Source organism: Perca flavescens, chromosome 23 (assembly GCF_004354835.1).
Source record: "Perca flavescens isolate YP-PL-M2 chromosome 23, PFLA_1.0, whole genome shotgun sequence".
NCBI lineage: Eukaryota > Metazoa > Chordata > Actinopteri > Perciformes > Percidae > Perca > Perca flavescens.
In genome coordinates, this window is record NC_041353.1 from 10,703,876 (window position 1) to 10,717,605 (window position 13,730).

General features: G+C 44.4%; 2 protein-coding genes across 2 annotated transcripts in view; one reads left to right on the forward strand and one right to left on the reverse strand.

The window, feature by feature from the left end:
* Window positions 1–13,730, reverse strand: part of snd1 (staphylococcal nuclease and tudor domain containing 1) — a 179,150-nt gene that overhangs the window by 90,190 nt on the left and 75,230 nt on the right. The gene's annotated exons all lie outside the window — the stretch shown is intronic.
* Window positions 7,480–10,441, forward strand: LOC114549903 (leucine-rich repeat-containing protein 4). Its single transcript, XM_028570227.1, has 2 exons — window positions 7,480–9,370; window positions 10,178–10,441. Exons 1-2 carry the CDS (start codon window positions 7,480–7,482, stop codon window positions 10,339–10,341), a joined length of 2,055 nt encoding a protein of 684 aa, XP_028426028.1. The 3' UTR covers window positions 10,342–10,441.

The following is a 13,730-nucleotide window of genomic DNA, read 5'->3' on the forward strand; positions in this document are numbered from 1 at the left end:
AGAGTCTAGATTAAAAGCCAAGTAGTCAACCATGTTTATTGTTTTATTGAGTAACCTAACCTGCTCCTTCTAAATAGAAGCACTACCTAAATGCATTAAAGGAAAAAGTCGTAGGATGTTCAATGTAGGATAATGCTGAAAATGTTAAACATTTGTATGCTGCATTGAGTGAAGGCCAAACAAGGTCAGTGAGAGTAGACTAGCAGGACTGAGCAGGTATTTGGATGAAACAACTCATTCAACCTGGGAATACGGCAGACACTAATATACCCTATTGCCTATTATAATCTTTTGATACGCTGGCATATGATTGGTATGTGCATCTCTGTGTGTATGTGTGCCGGTGTGTGTGATGAGAAAAATGATAAACAGAAAAAAATCCCTACCAAGCAGTTTAAGCCTTTACTGGGACACTGATAGGAGAGAGAGAGAGAGAGAGAGAGAGAGAGAGAGAGAGAGAGAGAGAGAGAGAGAGAGAGAGAGAGTTTTTTAGAGGTAATCTCTTGCAGAATTAATTCCTGGAAATTGAAATGGGAAATGAAGTGTCTAATAGCGGGCCCTTTACCTCAAGGTCAGCATCATAGACTTTGGGGTGTCTGTGTGTGTTGATGTTTGAATACAATGACCTGGAAAAATTGGTTTAAGATAACATTGTGCCAGGGTGGGCACTGGTATCACACACACACACACACACACACACACACACACACACACAGAGAGAGTAATAGCTCATAAAGCATAATACAAGCCCAAAAATAGTGTGCCCTGTTGTCTCCTTGAAAACAATATATCTCTGTCTCATACACATGCAAACAGAAAACCATGTGGACTCTCTAAGGGCCTATACTGTAAATCCTTGATGCTGGCAATGACAGAGGCAATGCCATTATCATTAGATCTATCATTCAACTGTATACTCCTAAACTCCAATTGTCATTGCTGCTTTACCATACTGCAGGCCATTCACCCAAATGGACTACTGACACGCACATACATGCAAACCGACACAGGCTGCTGACCTACATGTGACTGTCCGCAGCCCAGATTTGCTAGCACTCACCCCAGGGGATGGGTTCTGTAATGTTTGCATATATCCCTCGAACATGCTGGCTGACTGGAGGACAAGCCGCACCAAAGTAGGTCTTGCAGTACCCCCAAACTACACCCAGTGCCCTCCTGACCTGGTGCAGGGGGTGGCTCCACAGAGCCTTGGGTAAAGTAGGGAGGACAGGGGTCGCACAGCAGGGGCATGGCGCTGGGGTAAAAGCATGAAGGTCCCACATATCTGACAGCTCATCAGGCCATCATCGGTCAGCTAGTCCTGGAGGTAAGATCTGACAACACTCTTCTTGTCAAGATAGTGTACGGAATATGATGGCAAACGTCGAAAAATACTCCTAATTAAACCGTTTAGCCAGGTTTACAAATTTAGCATTGGCCTGAACACCAAATCAGATTCAACTTGGAATCCAGGTACAACCCTTAAAAAGGCCACTAGCTTCCCAAAGGCTTTTCTGGTTTTCACCTCTTTGCCAGTTTCAGGAATGCCATGTGAGCTGGGAACACACACACACACGCACACACGCACACGCACACGCACACGCTGGACCTTGATAAAACCTTGTCGTAATCACAGAGTTTGGCTGACCATCAAGCAATGTTGGCCATTCCGGACCAGGATCAAACTATAAAGCAAGGGGTTGACCACTTTTGGTCAGTGGAGCATTGCAGAGTTTGGCAGGCCATGACCCACGCTCCATCAGCAGTGAGAAAGCAAAATGTCCACTGACAGAGAAAAATAGAGAAAGAATAGTAAAGACAGGAAAGAGAGAAATAGACAGGGTGAGGGCCAATATGAGAGAGCTGACCTGGCAGAGTTGGTCATACTATGGGTCAATGGATAATTTTGGTTAGATAGTAGTCTGGGATGTACTGTGCTGGGTGGGTAAAACACAACCTGAACTCAATCTGGGTCACTTGCTCATCAAAATGGTGGCACACAACACCTACAGAACAGTGCACCATCTGACACACAAACAAAGATAGCAGTGCCAGTATGCACACTGTACTACATCTGATTTTTGTCATCAATAATCACAGAGAGAACCACAAGCATTCATTTGCAGTTGGCTTAACTGACAACAGATCAATGAAATGCGGATGTTGTTTTGAGCAGCACATTTGCTGTACATCCTGTATTTGTATTACTAGTGCAGTGCCCTTTTAAAACATGCCCGTTTGGAATGGGCTGACTGTAGGCCTCCTGTATTGTATGTAAGGAGAATTTATTTATATAACGCTTTTCACAGATATTACTCTGTCACCTCCTACTGTGCATATTTTTTACCTGTTGGTTTATAATAAGGGTGTTTAAAGTGTATGTATCACTATTATTATTACTCTTATTCTACTTTTTCTATTTCTTATAATACTTTTAGTATATTTTTCCTATGTCTATTTAATGTGTATCTTCTCTTATAAAAAAAAAAAAAAATCAAAAAAGTGCTTTACATAAAACCTACAATATGATACATATTAAAACAAAGTACAATTAAAATCACAAGGTAACAACTCAAAATGCAGTGGGAGAGGTCATCCAAAGGCCTGTATAGAAAAAGTAGGTCTTCAACAGATTTTTCCCACAGAGACAACAGACCGTATTGGACTAGGCGGACCGTTCCAGTCTCGGTGCTACGGACTCCGGACTCAAAACAACGGTCCCCACAGGTCCTAAGCCGGGTGAACAGTCAGAGGATTGGACATTTTGGACCTTAGGGGGAGTGCTGATAAATAGGGTTGCAGTAGGTCAGCCACATATGCAGGTGACTGACCGTTTTGCTGCTTGTAGCTTTCTCCAGGAGCACTTAATATGCAACTTAACTGTATACTACTGACTTACTGTGTACTTGTACTTCAGAGGAAAACATTGTAATACTACATTTACCTGACAAATTCAGATTCTACTCATAAAATATCACAATTAAAATATGATGCATTATTGTTGAAAACCTCCACCTTGAAGTACATTGTTCTGATAATGCCTCTCTCTTTTTACTTTAAACATTTGAAATCAGAACTTGTACTGTGCGGTCACAGGCGGTTTTATCATATGGCATAGGTAATGGCCTTGTGAATGTGTGTTTTTTGTAATTTGTTTTTTTTATAAAACTCAACCTGTAATACATGTTGCAGCGTGGTTCAATCGGCCACAGTTCGGCTACGGCTCATCTATAGATGGTGGCCATGATGTTGTGGCCCTCCTTCCCACGGGTTTCGGGAAACATTAGATTTTGCAGCTCGCTCAGTTAGTTGTGAAGGAGTTGGCTAAGGCTAACGCTAGCAATGCTAATGTTAAATATAAGCCGATAGTTGTCGGTCACTCCTCTTGCTGCACATGCGCATGACATATGTCACGACCAAACGTTAGCGAATGGTTATGGCAGATCCAGAGTGTATAGAATATATATATTGTCCACCTTTTTTGTGATTATCCAAAAATTGATCCATTTCGTAACTGAAAACCGCGACCCGATCCAAACCGTGAGTTTTGCGACCGGTTTCACCCCTAGTATTAGGGGATGTGGCCCAGGCGAAGAAAGCAGGGGAGCCCGCCTGCGTACAACGGCTGGAGAAATGTGCGCAACCGCTGGCAACAAAGCTGGAGAGCCCAGGAGCCTGGGTGATCATCGACCATGTGTTTGTGTAGGATTCATTTCATCATTTGCATGTATGGTAAACATCAGTTTTGGGCGGATGAACACTTTTTGGCACGACACCAGTGGCCGCAGTCAATGAGCCTTCTAGGGATTTTGCAACTCCCCGCTGCTGCGCATGTGACTGACACACACACACACACACACACACACACACACACACACACACACACACACACACACACACACACACACACACACTTATAGTTAGATAACCTTCTTTTGCATGGCTGTTTGAAAATATGCCTGCATTATCTCGTGTTTTCACTTGCTTGGAGAATGCAGTAGTGCCGCACACCTCTGACATCACCCTCCACATGGCCGTGGTGCTAGGGAATCCCTGTGGAAAGGAAATAGCCTTTCTGTCTTAAGAAAGGAAAGGAAATAGCCATAATAAAGGAAAATCCCCCCTACACTCCTGTGGCTGCTACCTCACTGTTCCATGTGCTTCCCCCATTCATATTCAACTGCAGTGAAGTCAAGGAGAAAGTGTGTGTCTGTGTGTGTGTGTGTGTGTGTGTGTGTGTCAGTCATAGGAGTTGGCTCTACATTCCTTTGCCGGTAGGAATAACGTAATGCGCTACAGGCAGTGTGACCTTTTCTAGCTGCCGTGCTTTCTCTCCTCCCTCACGTTTTCTCTCTCCCTCTCTCTCTCTCTCTCTCTCTATTTCACACGCTTACTCTCTAGCTCAGACACACAACACACACACACAGCAGCAATGTCAGAGCTAGCTTTACCAACCATCAATTACCTACACTGCTTCCTAGTTTAATGGACATGAGGCTTGTACAAATCATTGGAGATAGAGGGGTGATGGGACAGTAGGGTGTGTTAGTTTTGCCTCTTGTCTTGCAGCGGGAAGGTAAAGCATGTCTTGTTTTCTCCTGTTCGCCTTCCTCAACGTGACCTTTATGGCGGTGTGCTTCCTGAAGCGACAGTTTGTGCTCAAATTGAGGGTTAAGGCCTACCTGTTTAGAGTGCTCTAACGACCTGCAAAGGCATACATGATGAAAGGGGTGTCGAGAGTGGACAAAAAGGTACAAGGTGTAGACGCAGAGCCGAAAGTTTGATTTTATATCATGTACTGCACCTGCTTCCCATCAGGGTTAGACCAAGAAAGTATGCATCTAAAAAAAAATAAATAAAAAAAAAAGTAACCTAATCAAATTCTTATAATTTAAACTTTTAGTACCATTACACTGAATAGATAGATTGATATAGATATGGCTTAAATCGCACTTAATGTCCTGACAACTTGGAGACTGAATATAAAGATAGCCAGCCACAGATGAAGTAGAGTGACACAGTGGCGGACGAAGAGTGAGCAGTGAGAAGGAAAGACGAGTATGGTGAGGGTGGAGGGGGTGGTGGGAGTTAAGGCACAAAACACACTGCATCAAACCAAAGCACTGCTCCGAGCTGGATGCGTCAGCAGTCCATTCATGTTCTTCTATTTTCCACTAAAGGACAAAACAAAAAGAGTGAGAAAGCAAGGGGAGGTAAAGTCAAAGAAAATCAAAGATAAAAAAAAGACCGAGCAGAGAAGGGTAAGAGAGAGAGAGAGAGAGAGAGAGAGAGAGAGAGAGAGAGAGAGAGAGAGAGAGAGAGAGAGAGAGAAACAGTGTCCCCATCTGCCTGCCTTTGCCACCACAGCAATGCTGGAAAGCGTTGCTAGACTCTTTGGAAAGGCTGGATTATTGCTGGGGACCAGAGGGTTAAAATATGGTTGCTGTGGGGATGACACTGTCCATCTCTGCCTATTGCTTGTATATTCCCCTAAGCCACACAAAGCCCCAGAAAGCCACAGAACAAGAGGCTGTGTGCATGAAAGAAGAGAGCGAAGGACAGCATTAGCAAACTGGTTTTTGAAGAGGTAGATCTCTAAAAAGGTCTGAGTGCTTTGAGCTCACCCAACTACCTCAGGACACTGCAGAGAGAGCAGGAGGGAGGCAGGGAGAGAGAGGGAGAGAGAGGGAGAGAGAGAGAGAGAGAGAGCGAGCAAGAGAGCGAGAGAGTGAGAGAGAGCGAGAGAGTGTGAGAGAGCGAGAGAGCAAGAGATATCCAAGCCGGCGCACACTCTCTCTTTTGCTGCTACAACGGATCCTTTCCACATCGACGCTACTCTTAACGTCACGCCTGTAAGCCGCGCGCTCACCCAGCGCTCGCCGTCCCTGTCTTGCTCCTCTCCCCAGTCGGACGCTGCATTAGCGAGGGGGTGCTGATCACCACGAGGAGAGGAGGAAAAATAAAAAGAACTGGAAAAAAAAAAAGAAACAAGTCGAAGAGAGGAAGGAGAAACTGCGCACCACCCCTCCTCCACCCTAACCCCCCTCGATCAACCCAGCTACAACACCCCCACTCCTCCCAGCACCCCCTTCCATCCCCCACCCCACTCCCCCTCTGAAGAAATTGACGGATTATTGGGAAGTGCAAGGGAGGCAGGCTGCAGCTGCTGCTGTGTGTGCTCACTACTGCTGCTGTGTGCTTCGCAGGGATGGTGTGTGCGAAATCGCTGCTGTCGCCACCACGGCTGCCGAGGCTGGAGTGTGTGGCTAGTTAAGAAGAGGAAAAAGCTAATGAAGGCAGCGCGTGTCGCCTAGTCTTTTCAACCCCCTGGAGAGAGGAAAAAAAGGAAATAAAAAGGAAAATCAAGTGGACACGACGCCACATTGAGAGGGGGAGCAAGGGAAAGAGAGTGAGAAGGGCTGTCAGACTGACCAACCGACCAACTGATTGACCACTAAAAAGTGAACAGAGGAATACAGAGAGGAGGGGGTCTGTCCCCCCGGCTTGTCAACCTTTCTTCCTAACCATCACTAACAAAAGGCAAAGAACATTGGAGAGGACTGTGGAATTTTCATTCAACCTTCTTCAATCCCACCCCCCAACTACCTCCCTCTTTTTGCCCTTTCTGCCTTGGCTTTTGGTGCACAAACAAATTGTGCGTGTTTGTGTGGTCGTCTGTGCTATGGAGACCTGGGTAAGGTGTCTAGCAGGGGGATCAACTGTCGGATTCCAAGGACAAGCAAGAGAAGAGGAGCCGACAGCAAGAAGCGAGCAAGGGCGCACTGCTGCTTTGGGAGCCTGACTGGATTCCTATCTGCAATCTTCTTTTTTTCTTCTTTTTTTCTAATAAACAAGGAAAGGGAGGGGAAAAACACTCACATAAGGGCCTTCAAACCTTTCTCTTTGGATGTGTGGATTTACAAAAAGGACTCATCTTGGTTTAGTTCTTTGGCATTGATACACGTTTTGACAGAGCAAATATAAAAAGGCTTTCTTTGCTGCTCTTGGGATATACATCTGATGTGAATACTACAGCTCTTTCTGATTGCAAACAGGAGGGAAACTATATATCTCAGTTCAAGGACCTGTAATAATAACTTGAGGTAGGTGTCTAGTTTCAACCCCTCTTTGCATCAATTTGTAACCCTACCTTCTGTCTTGTAATACGGTTTTTGGTTGCTTTATTTATCATCATGTCCTTCTCATACACACGTTTCAGAAAAGCCAGCCCTCTCTACCATCCCTTCTCCCCCTGAGCTCAGCTCATGGGACTAAAAGCGTTGCTTAATTGAGGATAGGTCAAGTCCTCTTGGCCCTTAGCAAGCACCCAAAACCCACACTTTCCCCTTGTCCTCTTCAGTTTCCTTGACTTATTTGCTCTGGTCCCCTTAACACTACTACCAGCCAACCAGCTACTTTCCCTGATCCCCAAAGCCCCCAAACACCCCCATCCTCCCCCCCGATGATGCTGAATTATGAATGTGCCACATCATGAGTCTCCTGGGGCGGGTAGCTGTGCATCGTGCCAGGAAAGCCGCCCTGCTCTGTGTAGTCTTCCTGATGGCGCGAGCGTGGAGCAGCGCCTCCCTGGCCTTGGCGGGGGCGGCAGTGTCTCAGGGACCCCAGGGCTGTCCACCGCAGTGTTCCTGCAGTAATCAGCAGGGGAAGGTGGTGTGCACCCGACGTGGCCTCACCCGTGTGCCCCCCGGCATTCCAACAAACACGCGACACCTCAATCTAATGGAAAACGCCATCGAGGCGGTGCAGGCTGACTCCTTCCGCCACCTGCACCACCTTGAGGTGCTCCAGCTTGGGCGAAATGCCATACGGCAGATTGAGGTGGGCGCGTTTAATGGACTTACCAGCCTCAACACACTGGAGCTGTTTGACAACCGGTTGACGGTGGTGCCCAGTGGGGCCTTTGAGTACCTGTCTAAACTACGAGAACTGTGGCTGAGGAACAACCCCATTGAAAGTATACCCTCCTACGCCTTCAACCGGGTGCCCTCTCTCATGCGATTGGACCTGGGAGAATTACGGAAACTGGAGTACATCTCAGAGGGAGCTTTTGAGGGCCTACAAAACCTCAAGTACCTCAACCTGGGCATGTGCAACATAAGGGGCGAAATGCCAAACCTGAGTCCCCTCAAGGGCCTGGAAGAGCTGGAGATCTCTGAAAATCACTTCCCAGAGATAAAGCCAGGCTCCTTCAAAGGCCTGCGCTCACTGAAAAAGCTCTGGGTGATGAACTCACAAATCTCAGTGATAGAGCGCAATGGTTTTGACGACCTATCTTCATTGGTGGAGCTTAATCTTGCCCATAATAATCTGAGCGGTGTGCCACATGATCTATTTTCCCCGCTCAGGTACCTGGTGGAGCTCCATCTCCACCATAACCCTTGGAACTGTGGCTGTGAGGCTGTATGGTTAGCACGCTGGCTAAGGGAGTACATCCCTACTAACTCAACTTGCTGTGGACGCTGTCACTCACCTGCCAGCATGAGAGGTCGACAGCTGGTTGAGGTGGACCGAGGTGAGGGCGCTGCAGTCCAGTGTTCTGCACCATTCATTGCTGATGCACCAAGGGACTTAAACATCTCAGCAGGGCGAGTGGCTGAGCTTCGTTGCCGCACAGCCCCAATGTCTTCAGTACGCTGGCTCCTACCCAATGGGACTATCCTGACACATGCCTCTGGTCACCCGAGAATATCAGTCCTCAATGACGGTACCCTTAATTTCTCAAATGTCCTGGCAGTAGACACAGGCACTTATACCTGCATGGTGTCCAATGCAGCTGGGAACTCCAATGCCTCAGCCTACCTTAATGTGAGTGCAGCTGAGCTTAATACATCCAATTTGAGTTACTTCACTACAGTGACTGTGGAGGTCTTGGGGCCAACCACTGAGATGCCCAAACCTAAAACTACCACCACCACTGCTGCAGCAGGGGCTGGGGTAGCTGGAGGAGGGGTAGGCCTAGGGACAACAACTACAACTGCCTCTCCTTCCGTCTTTCAGCCAGTCTTCATCTCCACACCAACTGTGCTGCTGCAAAGCACCGACAGCCCATCAGGAGCAGCTAAGACATCTGTGGTGCCAGTTGTCACTAGCAAGCCAGGCAAGTCTGGCCCTAGCCTGGATGAAGTGATGAAGACCACTAAGATCATAATAGGTTGCTTTGTAGCAGTGACACTGCTGGCTGCTGTCATGCTCATCGCCTTCTACAAACTGAGAAAGCGCCACCAGCAAAGGAGCACAGTGGCAGCTGCCCGCACTGTGGAGATTATCCAGGTGGATGAGGAGGACCTTCCTCCACCAGCGTCTGCAGCTCAAGAGACGGCTCTCTCATTGCCTGAAATCCGGGACCATAACAGCATACACAAACTGGACTTTATCAGCCACAAGACTGACTATAGCTTTCACAAACCCAAGGCAGAATACAAACCCCAGCCTGATTTTACCCTTCACAAGCCAAAGGCTGAGTATACCACATACAAGCCAAATATGGACTTCAGTAGCCACAAATTCATCCCAGATTACAGCACTCACAAATCTACACCAGATTTTAGCCTTCATAGACCAAAGCCTGACTACAGCCAATTTAGGCAGGACTACAGCACTCACAAACCTAAAGCAGAATACAGCCCATTCAAACCAGACTTTGGCACTCACCCAAAAACTAAAACAGACTACAGCCCGTTCAAACCAGATTATGGCACTCATCCTAGGCAGAAAACTGACCTCAGCCCATTCAAACGAGATTACAGCACCCAACCAAAACCTAAACATGACTACAGCCCATTAAGATCGGACTACAACACACAGCATAAACCTAAGGCTGAATACAGTCCATTCAAGCCAGACTTTGGCACTCACCCAAGACCTAAACCTGATTACATCCCATTTAAGCCTGACTATAGCACTCAGCCTAAACCCAAAACAGACTACAGTGCCCAGAGATCTAAAACTGACAGTACCTACAAACCCAAGGACCCTTACTCTTCCCATAAGACTGCAACTGATTACAGCGCCTTTAACACCGACTTCAGCCCCCAGAAAGCGGATTACAGCGCCTTCAAGTCTGACTTTAGTCCACACACTCAGAGACCTAAACTTGATTATAGTCCACACAAAATGGAATACAGCCCCCAAAAAGTGGACTACAGCACTCTAAAGCCCAAATATAACACCTACAAACCAACTGGCCATGGGGCTAAATGGACAGAAAACAATGTTGGGAACTCTTTGCCTCGAACCATGCCCAGCACCATTACAGCAATGGCTGAGCCCTTCGTCATAAAAACTCACACCAAGGAGAAGGTGCAGGAGACTCAGATTTAAAAAGTCCCCCCTCAAAAGGCTCCCACTCCTTTCCCTAGCTCCCATCCACCACTGTCCCTTGCCCCCCCTTCGTCATTTCCTCATAAAATCATGCAATAGAATGCACAACAAAAAAAGGACAGGAACTACTTTTTGTACAGAGTGCAAACTTAAAAAGACTGATGATTTCTTGTTGTACATGCTTATAAATAAAAAAATATATATATATATATATATATATATATATATATATATATATATATATATATATATATATATATATATATAGACAAATTGAAACTACCATGGGCTGGTGATAGAGAAACATATATTAAAAAGAAATTGAAACTATTTTCTAACTTGTAACTTCTATTTAAAACAATGAGTTGTTTAAGATGCTGTCTTGACTTTGACAAATGAGGGTAGTCTTGTTTTAAAAGGGGGCATTCTGTGTGATTTTTACACCATGCTACAGAGAATGCAGTGATAAGAAAAAAATATTTATACTGAGAAGACTTTCTTTAACAAAAACCGAAAAAAGGTCACTGTCGATCTTTACAGGTTTATCTTGTAAAAGCACCAAGAATTTGTACTGTGCCAAATGTTATAAATGCAATAAAAGGATTTTTGGAAGAAAAAAAGGAAGTACTAGAGAGAGATGTTTTTTCCCCCTTCACTTCTTCTCCTGGTGTATACTGTAACGATCAGCCTAATGCTTTAGACACTGCAGTAAGATGCTGCAGCTATACTTTAACCCTACGTGTGCTGAATGACTCAGGCAGAATGAATCACGGTGCAGAAGTGGATGTATTTGTTCTTTTTTTAATCTCTCAACACCTCCTATTATTATATTATTTATATGTAACAAAGGAGTTTGTGTAGTGTCTATTTTACACCACCAGTGAGTGTTCATGGTGCTTCATCAAGGTGTGGATGATCAAAAGTCTGTATTTAATTTAAGTTCTTAAGTTCTACAAATGCTTTAAGAAGTTAAAAGATGAAGCAATGTTGTGTCCACAGACAAGCATAGCAGTGCTATCAAAACATCTAATGTTAATTGAAATGCTCATCACATAATGCTTCTCAACAATTCAAAACAGATTGTGTTACCTACCATTTTCTACATTATAAACTGGAATTATTAATGATGTATCTAATGAGTGAAAAGGGTGATAAATGAAGGTGAAATACTGTTTGGGTGTCCTGCACTTTGCCAAAAATATAGATCCTCATTTCACCTTCCATTGCATTGCCAGCTGTTGTGCCTTCATCAATCAGTATGGGGGCTTTTTATGGTGACAAATGCATTCGGGTCTCACTGTTAACTGCTCATTTTTCATCAACAATATCACCCCTCTCAATCATAATATAGCCCCACAGTTAACTAACAAAGAAAGATAACATAAATAGTGGTTAGTACCCATGTATTAGCCAGTTAAGCCAAGTTTGTTTTTGGAAACCACGGTGTGTGGAATTGAAGACCAAGCAGTGCTGTTGCCATTCTTTATACTGTAACTCTTATTCAATGACAAAACTGAGGACTGTGTTTCAAGCACTATAATCATCATATCCAACACAGATCCTACCTTCTCATTAACCCTTATAAAGTTGTGCAAATCTAAAGTAAACTAACATGAATCAAAAACACACAATAACTAGCCTCTAGAGATGTGTGACATCATTCATCAGATCCACAGTCACAGGCCTGTGCTGGCAGGCAAAGCTTTGGCCTAGTAGTTTAGTTGACGACACCAGTTTACAAAACCTGTAAGAAGTGTGGCAAATGGAGAGTTAGGTAGAGTACCTGCAAGGGCCACAATAAAAATATCAGGGTTTGCCTCTCCAACACTGTAGAGTTTCAACATTTGAGACAGAGTAACAAAAAAAGGGACGTTTGAATAGAAATGAGAGAGAGGTTGACATGGCGCATCACAAAAATACTAGGGGTGGGGGAAAAAAATCGATACAGCATAGTATCGCGATATTTTTCGTGGCAATACTGTATTGATACACAGACGGCAAGTATCGATCTTTTATGACATATGTGTTGGTCAGTCTGTCTGCCTGACAATCACATTTTGCAGCAATAAAATTGAAGTGAGATGAACAAACAGAGAAATGTATCTTTTTAGATCAAACAGATGTTGACAAAACTGTCCTTTCGGGACATCATTTTAAATTGGGAAAAATCTGAAGTTGGAAAAAAGGTAATACATTGCAATATATCGCAGAATATTGCAATATGTTTAAAATCGCAATAATATCGTATTGTGACGTAAGTATCGGGATGATATCGTATCGTGAGGCATCTGGTGATTCCCACCCCTAAAAAATACTGTAGCAGTTAGCTGAGAGCTTGTGATGTGCTTAACCTGTGGTCAAAGCTGTCAGACGAGGAAAGTGATATGTGTGTTTTTTTAGGGTGACAGTCCAGCTCTGAGAAATGAGTGACAAAAAGAGGGTGTGAGATAGATAGAGTAAGAGATGGAGGTTAAAGAGACTGGCTGAAGAGGGTGAGTGAGCATGTTGTGCAAGGGTTTATTTTTATTTGATCTTTTTTACATTTAGTTGTTTTCTAAGATATATGGTGCTTGGATACAATTCACATGTTGTAGAGTAAGACAGCCTTTGGTGTAAATGTATAATTGAATAGTCCTCTAACATTCTGCTACATTATCAGGCTGGGATGTTTACGATGAGCCCAGTAAGTAGAGACTATGATGGAGTAAACATGGATGGCAAAGTTGTGCAGTGCAGCAGAAAAATATATATCAGAGAAAAATAATTAAATTGTATAACAAGGAAAGCATTGAATCTTCCTGAAATACGTATCTAGAGACAGTACACTGGTGTGTGATGACAGGGACCAAAGATATGTAGCATGTAAAGACAGGGAGGGCCAGAGAGACATATTAAGAAAAACATTTAACATGACCATTAAGGTGTGCCCCAGTAGCCGAATGGTAGAAGCCTATACAACATAATGTAACTGCGACGTCCGATCGAATCCGGCTGCGGATCTTTGTGGCATGTCATACCCCTCTCTCCCACCTTTTCTGTTTGCCTCTCTACTCTAACCTTTCCAATAAAGGCAAAGTGCCAACAAAAACAAGCAAACACACCCATTTCATAATTTACTGACCATTTGTCAATACTCTGACTCACATCTCAGACAGCATGCCTTCATCTCCCACTCCTGTTGTTTACTTACAATTGTTTTTATACCATAGCAATGCAAAGCCAGAAAGCAGTTTTCCAATTGTCTCTAATGTGAAGCATGTGGAAGGAATGTTCAAACAAGTATGTTGTATCTAAATGGATACTGTAAATGGGTTAGATGGATTGTGAGCAGTTGTATGAACAGATGTAAGCTCTGTATTAAGCATTAAGCTGTGTTATGGCATTCTATC